Source organism: Gasterosteus aculeatus, chromosome 4 (assembly GCF_964276395.1).
Source record: "Gasterosteus aculeatus chromosome 4, fGasAcu3.hap1.1, whole genome shotgun sequence".
Classification (NCBI taxonomy): domain Eukaryota; kingdom Metazoa; phylum Chordata; class Actinopteri; order Perciformes; family Gasterosteidae; genus Gasterosteus; species Gasterosteus aculeatus.
The window spans coordinates 4031896-4043157 of NC_135691.1; the positions used below are offsets into that span (position 1 = coordinate 4031896).

The 11262-nt window shown below is 45.5% G+C and overlaps 1 protein-coding gene across 3 annotated transcripts in view; it reads right to left on the reverse strand.

Annotated features, from left to right (window-relative positions):
• LOC120817235 (complexin-1) overlaps window positions 1-8936 on the reverse strand; it is a 32064-nt gene extending 23128 nt beyond the window's left edge. Inside the window, exons 1-3 of one of the 3 annotated variants that reach the window (XM_040173206.2) lie at window positions 8553-8936; window positions 8257-8419; window positions 7407-7523 (exon numbers count right to left, since the gene is read on the reverse strand). In XM_040173206.2, coding sequence (XP_040029140.1) covers window positions 7407-7437 — 31 coding nt within the window. In that variant the 5' untranslated portion in view covers window positions 7438-7523; window positions 8257-8419; window positions 8553-8936. The other 2 variants (XM_040173207.2, XM_040173208.2) reach the window with 2 other exon arrangements.
• Window positions 8937-11262: the final 2326 nt, after the last annotated feature.

The following is an 11262-nucleotide window of genomic DNA, read 5'->3' on the forward strand; positions in this document are numbered from 1 at the left end:
GTTCCCTCGTATTGTAACGTTGTATTTGCCGAGGCGTTTGTTAATGTGTTTTGCAGGTTGATGCATATGCGTTTGCTTATGCAGGGATATCTGAATTATATTTATGGGTGTCCTTGCATATAAACATACCGTACGTTTGGCCTTTTAATCCGCTGCAACTGCAGGGGTCGTCAAGGTTAACAGTGAGTCAGCGTTTTTTTGGCAAAGTGCTTAAAAACTGAAGGAAGCAAACCCTACAGCGGTCATCGATAACTTCCCGTTGCCTGTTTGTGTGTTTCTGTGAGTGTCACAGCAGCAGGGGGGGGCCTTCTCTTTGCATCAGCATCCTGCAGGCGGCTCAGCGGGCTCCAACACATCGCTGACTCCTGCTGCCCTGAGCTCTCACAGCCCTGCCACTGCCAATATGTGTGTGTGTGTGTGGGGGGGGGGCACGTCGAGTGTACAGCTGGCTGCAGAAAGTTCCCGAAATGCTGTTGGCTTCAACGACCTGCTGTCCTCGCCGATTCTTTTTTTGACCTCCATCTGTGTGCTCGTGCAAAGTCGATGCATATTAATTCAAGCAGTCACGGTGCAAAACATAATGCATCATAAACGGCTCACCTTTGCCCTCCCAACGAATGCATAGCAAAGAAGAGCTTTTGTATTTGATTGCTCTTCACAAAGCTGTGAGGTTTGTAAGTCGAGTGGACTCCAATTATTGACCATCAAGGCCGGACTCGGATCAGTTTGTCTTCGTAAAAAGGAAATAACTACATACATTAAGTTCACAAATTGCTTCCGAAGAGCAATGTCAGCATTAGGATACTTCATTCATTCCTCTATGAATCTTTGCTCCATCCACTATTCAATCGGAGGAGTCGGTCAACTGTCAATCTCACAGGCCGACAGACGCATTCTTCGGATCATTTAATAATAATGTTGATGGTTTTGAAATTTATAATAATTTTTCTATATGAATAAAGATTAATCAGGATGGATGTCAATGAAAAATATTGTATTTTGATTTAGATTTTTTTTACAGACAAACAAACACTTCAAAGTTCGGAACGAGAGGAGATGTAAAAGGCTTTTGTCAACATAAAATCATATATGGCACCGAGGATCATTTTCACTAGACAAATATACTTAAAGATGTAAGTCAAAAAAACATCTTTAATTGCTGTAATATTGCTATCCAATTCACCAATAATAATATTAATATATATTAATAATATTATATGTATATATATAATATTGGATTATACTTAAAAGTGATTATCATTTGAGAGCCATACAAACTTAAACCATGAAACAATCACACCAGGGGCAGAATGTCTGTCCCCCTCAGGTGGACGTGCGATTCAGCATAAGCGTCGCTGTGCAGCTGAAGAGCTTCGGTTCCCTGGACTCCCAAAACCAGGACCGGAAAAACAAAGCCGTTTGGAGACTTAATTAGCAGCGGGAGCAGAAACTAAACAACTGAAGTGTCATTTAAAGAGTTGTACATTTGTATTTCTATGAATTCACTGTGACTCTTTTTAATTTGCCCTTTCTACTCATTCCTTTCATCCCGCCCGCTGAAGACTTCAGAGACTTTCCGTGTTGGAAACAAAAAGATTTGACGGACAGCTGCGTCGGCCACATGGGGATTCCCTTTGCAGTTGTTGGACTGCCCGCCCCCCTCTCTCCCTCCCTCCCTCCCCCCCAGGCCGGCTGTTGCAGGGCAGATAACACCCACACATGGGAGAACGTCGATCAACTGTCACTATTATACAAGGAAATAAAGTTCAGCTCTTCAGCCTGTCAGAGTGCAGACGTCTGCAGACCAGAGGGTTAAAGCTCGTACTGAGGAGCATCATTTTTTTTACTTTTGAACTTGCTTATTTTTAAAATAGGACACTATTAGGAAATATTGGGAAACAGGAGGAAATCTGCCGACAGAAGATTTTGATTGAATCCCACGGCTTCTGCAGAAGAGCATCAATGCCCCAAACAGTCTCAGTACCAGCTAACCCGGAACGAGTAAATAAAAGAACTTTTCTCCTTTCAATTGATCGATCGAAAAGCCTCAGGGGGCTTCATGAGACGCCCAAAACTCGATCCTTTGGACACGGCTGCCTCTGAAGACAGGAAGGTAACTGTCGTTTAAAAGGACACCCTTGGGTCGCTCGCTGTCACACGCCCGTGATCATAAAACACACAGCGCACACAGTGTGACAGGGAGACCTTCAGGGTGAGTTGCTGGACCACGATGGCAAATCAATACATCAATCATCTGCTGACTGACACTTTTTTTTCATTTTGGCCCGTTCAGTAGAGTCAGTTCATCCCCTTTTTATTGGGGTGTGTATAGACGTTAAGTTTAATGCCTTTACATGATCATTACCATGTGGTCTGCCAATAGATTTACATTAAACAACGCTACCATTTTATGAACTAAATATGTGAACTTTTGAATATTTGCTGTTTGCTGCCAGCAGGAGGGAAAGATATGTGATTGTATCAAAGTCTATGATAAAATAAAATAACTATCTCTTGATTTATTCCCTGTAACTATGACTTTATGGTCTCAATCTCTAGCTTCAAATCTTCTTCCATACAGCATGATGTTCACTAAGTAAATTATGATCCATATAGAGACAAACAGACCATAAAGCAGGGGATGCTTGAGGGCGGGGCTACACACTGATTGAGAGATGACCGCTGTGTTGTTCCGTCATAGTTGTCCGTGTTTTTGTCTACAAATTCTTTTAAATGTAGAGTCCTTAACTCACAGTAAAACATTGGAGTCCATTTTTTGGTTCACAAATAAGTTTAAAACCTGTGATGTGTGATGTATTTGGGGTGCACAGGGGGAATGATAAATAACTGTGCCGTGCTACGTGTCTGGAGAGGGCAGATAGTATTACTGCACGTCAATTCATCTCGCTTACATCGTCTCCCTTCTCGGCTCATTTCTCTGAATTGGGTTCAAAAAGGCTGATATCCGCCATAAAACATTATTCTTATATGCCAAGTCAAGTGAAAGCCAGCAAAGTGTGAAGAGCCTCATTGGAGACACCGGCCCACCCAAGCGCAAAGGTTTTATATGGAATCCGCCAGGAAGCGTTTGTCATGTTATCCAAGGCTTAGGTTGAACTCTTGTGAGCTCTGACACGTATGTGGGGGGTCGAAATGAAATAAATAGTTCACACAGCAAACTTTTCTTTCCGAATTGTGAAAAAAATATTAAGCAATATTTTGTTCAAAAAGCCCCCTACGCAGGGTATCATCAGCATGTTGTGATGTCACAGTCTCACTGATGGAGGAAGCTACTGGGTGAAACACGTGGCCGTGTAAATCAAAGCTTAACAAAGTTTCAGTGTATAAATCGGTCCAACAGCTCTTTATGAAACTCCTAAAGAAAACGGTCCATAGCAGCCTCATTAGCACAGAAAGGAGCGGAGCAAAAAAACAGGAAGATGAAAGGGAGAAGAGACATGGATGAGGAAGGACGTGCAACAGAAGGCCTGTAAGAGCCGTTGACGTACTACCGTGGGTTTGTGCGAGTACGTCCTCACAGGTGGGAATGGACATTATGAGGGAAATGTCCAATGTTTTGGAAAAACATGAATGGAATCCAGACACTTTAAAACATTATACAAAATGGTTTGTATTTTTCTCTTTGAACAAGTAAACGGCTTTGTGAGGTCACGCAGGAGTTAAAAATCTGCATGAGGCCGTAAATCCTTGAGGGTTCCTCCGCTAATTTTAATTAATCCTTTAGGAGAATGATGTCGTATCTCCTATGTGACCACGCAGCCACGGCACAGCCTCACACGGTATACTGAATATTTTTTACATTTTCACAGCTACACTATCAATGTGTGCCACTTTACAATCAACGTAGGTTTCCATAGCGACACATTAACATGAGCAATGTAAGTGTGTAAACATACCCAGCAGGGGCCATTTAAAGAGGATTTACCCCATTTATTCTATGAATAGAATGTATTCTGTGTCTGTTGTTACTTTACAAATCCATAACATGTATCTATATATATATATATATATATATATATATATATATATATGTATATATATGGCACTGTCCTGACTGACAAAGGCAGCAAAATCGCACAAACAGGGCCCATCGTATAAAATAATTCTTTTATAACACGGTTTGAACATGAAAAGCAGTCATGATGAGATAATAACTGGAATCCAAATCTGAAATTGATTGGCAGCAGTGTGACTTATTTTATAATAGTCCTCCAAATTAACTAAATTCCCAAATTTGAATTTACATTTATTTTAGATGATATGCTTGTACAAAGCCACTAACATTTAAAGGACCCTTTATTTACATTTTCTTGTCTATATGTGTATATTAAAACATTTACTAAGTTATTACTACATGTCATTTATTTTTCTTATTCATATCTTTTTTTTATTTTCAACATCCTCAGGTCTCCCTCAGTTTGGACACACTTTCACATTGAATTGAATGACTTGCTGGTCCCGTCTCACCACAACCAGCCTAACCCATATAGCTTGTCACTTCTTTATGAAGCGCCATTGTGAAGCTCAATGGGACTTAGATGGTCACCATCCTATCGTTCTAAAAACATGCAACCAAAATGTCGTCACTTTCCAAAAATGTCCTCAAAGTCGTATTGAGGACACTGGATGAAGATAGCTGTTCAGGTAAACACACACACATACACACTTACGACTACGGAGTCCCTCCGTTTATTCGTCACGCGTTTTGCTTTCTCACTCTTGCCACGCACAAGCAAACAGTGAATCACACAAGCACACACACACACACACAGACGCTTCCCCGGGGCAGCCTGATTGAGGTTCCATGACCTCGCCCTTCAGATTTACTGTAATCGTCGATGGAGGGAGGGAGGAGAGGCAGGGAAAGAAAGCTGAACCGACAGAGGGAAAAGTGAAAAGGGGAGAGAGGGAGTGATGGAGTAATGGAGGAGACGGTAAGGGGGAGGGGGGGGGAGAGAGAGTGAAACGGCAAAACATGACGCAAGACGACGAAGATGGGAGATGAGAAAGGGAGAAGGAAAACGTCTCCCATTAAGGTCCAGAAGGCAGCTCCACTCCACACCCTCTTCCATCAGCCGCTGATGATATAACACCCAGTTTTAAAGATCAATTTGTCGCCTTTCATCTACTCCTACACCTCATTCTCCTCCTCCTCTTCCAGCGGGGCTCAGGTCAGAGATGCCAGAGGAAGAGGAGGAAGAGGAGGAAGAAGGTGGAGGAGAGAGGAGCTGGAGTCGCGGCTTCGAGGGAAAGCGGTGAAAGAGACGACTTCTATTCTAGAGCATTTTTGGATGATTTCATCCACATTATACCCTCCCCTCTCCTGCTGCATGATTTCCTGTTCTCACAATAGCAACGCTACACACACTGTTACACACACACACACACACACACTCTAACTGCCCTGCAGAATGAATCAATTCCTCGTTTGTCCTCACTTTTCTCCCCTCTGCCAGTTCTATAAAACTGTGGTTGAAGGACTCCAGCGGTCCTTAAAGGGGTCGGATGCGGTTCGATCTTTTTCACTACATATTCAAGGACCCAAAAGGTTTTTCTGCCTGCTTTAAAGTTCAAACTGAGAAAGTTATATGTTTTAACGTTCACGCATAACATTTTCCTCATCAGGAACTTGACTTGACTTGACTGATGAGGTCCATGGAGAGATTACAGAGCGATTCCCAGGATAGTCAGCCAGGAGAACATCGTTTAATCTTCATGAGATTTTCACCAAGCGGTTTTGATATTATACGACCCGTTGAACTGTGTCATCTAGCAACTCCTCTGCTGTCTCTCTTTTGGGATTTGAGAGGGACAGTGTCTCCGTCGATACAGGGTAGATGACAACTACAATATTCATAAACTTTCCTTCATTTTTTAGGAACCATTAGAATAAGGGAGGTTAGTTATATCAAAAAGTGTAGCTTAGGCAAATAGACCCGTATCAAAACTGTTCCCTTAGCCAGTCCATTCAAAGTACTGCTTGTTCAACCACATCCATGAGCCCATGTGGTCTGTTGCACCTGTGAACCAACTAAAGCCGCCACGGACCCCTTTCTGACCTCGCGTTACAGACCAGCGAGCCGTTTGTCTTCTGGAGGTCATTAACATGAAACGTGATCCACGAGTTGTGATCTACGCCGTCCTCAGCGCACCGAATAAAACACGCCGCAGACGGGAGCAGATGGGGCGTGAGTGTCGCCTCGGAGCACACAGAACGAGGGAAGTGAGATAATAACCCACAGCTAATCCGCTGCACACTAAAAACTCGTTACTCCAGAAGAAGACAACAACAAAAAAAATCTCGCCCCCCCGCCCAAGATGGACGTGAAATACTCGGCGTAAGGTGAAGGCCTCGGCGCAAACCGCCTGCTTTCTCTCATGTGTGAAATTTCCTTTATGCACAGTTCAGCGGATTTGACTCGTCTTTATTGAGGAGCTGGTTGTTGGGCGCCTGCACTGATGCAAACACACACACACACACACAGCTGTTCATGAAGGCAACACCATTTTATATTTTCAAATGTATTCCTTCCACCATGACTGGTAACTGCCGGTTACCATAAATGATATAAATATCTATTGTCAAACTTGGTGGTAAAACATTGCAATTAATATCAAATCTGCATAAAACTAAAATCCTTGCGATATAAAAGGCTGAACTCGTAATGTTCGAGCCCTCTAGAAAGGTACCAGGTTGACCCTTTATAACCTTTGAGCCAATGAGAAAGGCTGGATGAAAACCAGCGAGACCTTTTCACCTTCCACTGCACCATCTGCATATTCACATATTATCACAACTTCACACCCTCAAAATTCATTACACCGTTATGTTAATCTCATGTCAGGGGAGTCGCTGCAGCACGAGCAATTAGAAACCCGTTCACATGCCTGAATAAAGATTAGATCCTGCCTTGATTATCTTCCCCCCCTTCAGGTGGAAAATGTGTACACAGCATGTCGAGATAAGAGTCGCTGCTGCGTCCGGCCTAAAGGCCGCTGAACGGTGAGACCGTCACCGAGCAACCGCGAGGACCCGCGCTAACGCCTCACGGGAACACGCACCGCCCGTTTGACCACAAACCACGTCACCGACGTCACAAACCACCCAACCTGTTACACTGAGCTGTACTTAGTGAGGGGGAACTACCGGACGACACGCCTGCAAGCAAACCAGCAGCAGATGTGGAGGAGGAACACAGACGAGGGGAGGGAGACGAGAAAAGCTCTTCTTGAATGAATGCATGCACATCTATGGGCGAAAGAAAGCAGAAGTTTGGGGGGAGGATTGAACCGCCGGGAACCGCCATCGAACAGATCGGCAACATCCAGCGTTCACACGGGAGAAGCGCAACAGGAGAAGAAGAAAAAAAAGAGGTTGACCTTACCTCCCAACGCTTGTTTCATAACGAAATTCATGGTGATGGCTTTTAATTCCCTGCCTTCTTTGTCGGAGAAATGTTACAATCAAGTGTGACAGAAGAAGAAGTCCCTTGTGGCCAAATCTGTGAGAAGAAAAAATATGTACATATAAGAAAGCAATAATCCTAAACACCATAATCCTGTAATGCATCAATGAACAATACAACACATAGTATGGTAATTCATCCTGCCATTGCGTAGGATAAGGAGGTCACTATTACTACTACGGGCTCTCTCCCCATTAAATATTTAAAGAATATTGCAGAAAGCGTTAACCTTAAGCTGCAATCACACATCGCCCCATGAGACCGGGAGGATCTGCGCGTTTCCTCGGTGTACTAATTGAAGGACACGAAAGGTCAATGGTTCAAACACAGCCTGCACACAACGGAAAATACTGGAGGAAAAAACGCCATGAATCTACAGACCAAATCACCACCGCCGTCTATTTATTTTTGTGGTAAAACTTTGCTTCGTCCGTTGGAGGGAGATTTGACAAAGCCACCAGTCCGGCACCGAACACGCGCCTCGTCCGGTAACGAAGCAGCGATCCCCGCGGACCGAAGGATGCGTCTCCGTATCTCTTCGCGCGCACGCGGTGAACGTGCGTATAAGCGCTGTGCGACCTGTCCGCGCATTCGCGCGCACGGAGACAAGAGATGGAGAGATGGACCGATAGGACGCACGGACGCGTTTCCTCGTTCCGAGCGCAGCCCGGCTTCAGCACCGCGGCGAGTGGACAGCTCCCCCCTCCCCCGCCCTCCCCCTTCTCCTCCCCTCCGTACCCCCGATGATTTGCGTCCAGCGTCGACTTACCTTCCGTCCCGGCAAACTGGCTGGAAATCCTGCTGGCACACTCGCACACTCGCACGCACGCACGCACGGGGGGAGGGGGGACAGAGAACTTCTCCCGCAGCACACAGCAACAGCAGCGCAGGGTGATCTAACTGCTCGTCCCTCGCATCTCCGGCTCCCGGGGCTGGAAGGAAAAGAGAAAAAAGAAAAAGAAAAAGGGACGTCCTTGGTGCCTCCCCCCGCCTGCACACACACACACACACACACACACACACACACACACACACACACACACACACACACACACCGATACTCACTTGCACCGACACACGGAGAAAGAGGAGTAGAAGAGGTTTGCTGGGGGTGAAGCAGCTGCCGGAGCGGAATGACTTGGAGGGATGAGAGAGAGAGAGAAATGGAGATGGAGAAGCGTCCCACCAGCGTCCTCCTGACCGATGAAGACGGATCAATTATTCAGTCCCGGCGCTGGCTGGCTGCTCCGTCCTACACGCCTCAGCCCCCACCCGCCCCTTCTCTGCAACGGGGGGAGAGGAACTGGGTCTCTCACGTAAAGCGGGAGTGTGAATGGGAGGATACGTGTTGGAGCCGTGTGTCCCTTTGTTTGCTTGCCGTCCTGACACAATGGATGCCATGTGAAAAAAATCCATCCAATCCCTCAGGGCTTCCTCTGTGATGCTGCTGCAGGGAATTCCAGCATGTGCTCCTTTCTGAAGCAGATTATTTATCATGTGTGACTCCTTCCGTAACGCTGTTCATCTCCACATCAGGTTGTGTGAGTGGTGTGCACGGACGGTGCGAGGGGCTCCTGATACCTGAGGCGTAACCCCTCTGATGGGACATATGGTGGGAAAAAAAAGGAAGTACGGAAGTGTCCCTATTGAGGCAGAGAGACCCTGTGGGCCTAAAGCTATACGAAAAATAATGCCTCGTGGTTTGTAACTCTTTTTTAAAATTATGCAGGCAGTCATAAACAAGGAAAACGCACACGCCGGGCGGGAGGGTCCAACAAAAACGAGACGTTTCCATGTCTGAAACAAGAGATCAACGTTGATGTTTCGTTAAGTAACTTTAGTGACCGAACTTAAACCCAAACGTCGACATTTGCCCCAACCAAAGTAGTTTTCATGATCTGAACCAAAATATGTTAGCAATTTTTTTTTGTTTTGCCGGCCAATATTAACTATTAGGTAGCGTACAGTTCATAGTTTTTGTTAAACCAACATCAGCGCTCACTCGATAGTTGCTTAGCAACGATGAAAAAAAACACCTTATCGGGCAGCGTGGTGAGTCATGCGGTTTCACCTGGAAAACGTGTTCTGTCTGATCAGGCCCGGTTTATTTAAAAATACCATTTCTTTGGTCAACATAATGTCCATGGAACCAACACTGGATGCTATCTGAGATAAATGCGATCTCTACTGAAAGATAGAAAGGTGAACTCCACCATGGCCCTTGTGAAAAGGGCCCCAGCCGTATAAACAGATTCTAATTAAAATCATCACGGTAGGATGGCGGCTTTCTTTGCCATTGCATCCAATGTATTATTTGAGCGATGCACTCTGCGGCCTCAGCGATGTCTGTTTCCACCGTAACAACTGACAACAATCGCCATTTTCTTCTGTCACAAAAACACCACTTCAATATCTGTTTTAATCCTATTCCGTGCCTATGGCCGCGGTGCCTTGAAAGGTCCTCCTGCACAGAGACAGATTTGTCCACGTTTCACTTTGTCTTGTTGCACCTACAGTCTATCGGACCTCTGCGGAACCACGTGAACGAACCCGAGCGGTCATGTAACGGCGCACTGCTGGTACCACGGACAGTATTTGGGTTGTGGTTTGATTAAGGAGCACGCACACAGTTTTGTATATTTAAAACATTGGCCCATGTGCACAGCTGGGACTCAAGAGTTCTTCCTTTCGTTCTCTCTGGGAACATCACATTACGTACACACATAAGGTGTACATACTGGTGTTTGAATACTGAAGGCAGTGAGTGGGGTAGACAGGTGAGTGTGACCAGCAGGTGTACAGAATGAGCTGATTCGGTGGAGCGAGAGGTGGAAATGGAATAACAGCGCTGTGACGACCTGTAGATGAAGAATGAAGCCCAGCAGACATGATAGGATATTGAGCTGTTTTTGCCGTTTGAGCCCTTTTTGTTCCCGGCTCGTAACATTCTTCTCTTGTCTAAATCTGAATCTAGCAGAGAGGTTTAACGCGCAACGTATTAAAGAATTCTACTCTACCTTAAAAGAGGATGTGCTCTGCAAATTTATGCAAAGCCGGTGTGCCAAAATGTCACACGCTGCACCCTCAAGAGCCGGATCTCATTTAGCCTTCACTGATGTTCTTTGGTTTCCATGATTTCTGTGTAGAATCATGCCAACTCGAGGCCCTTCACCATTCAGCTGTAGAACAAGGGCTTGACATGTTTCCTGGAATTAGGCCGCACGCAGAGAATTTTAATCCCCGCTCTCGTTTTTATCTCACTCGCTCACTTCATTTGGAGGAACATCGGCAACAACAAGGTTGATCAGCGTGCCAGGCTTCGGTAATTAGGCCTCCCCGATCTCCCACCAAGGTGTTCTCCCTAAATACTCCGGCTGAGGCAGAGATGAAGTTGAGCTTATTCAAATTTATTCAAAACTTGAAGACAAGTTCACTGAAAGCTAGCGTGAGCCACACTTTTCAGTTTAAAGCAGCAATGGAGAAGGTTTTTATAGTAAAATCCCTCGTCTTAATCTCACGGACCAGCGGGACTGCAGCAGAGGAGGGACACGGTTGACTCCGGTGCGAGCTTTGGACAGTTCGCAGTCAGAAAAGTCTTTCTCTTTCTAGACGGTAAAACTCTGACTGCACTTTATTTCAAGTGCACATTCACAAGAGCGAAGTGCAGCTCAGCAGAAACGTGATTCTGTAGCTGCTCTTCATTCTCCTCTGGCACCAGCTCTCCAGCTACAGTGCTGCCCCGGCTGCATGTTGCCCCGGGGAAGCCATTGGTCAA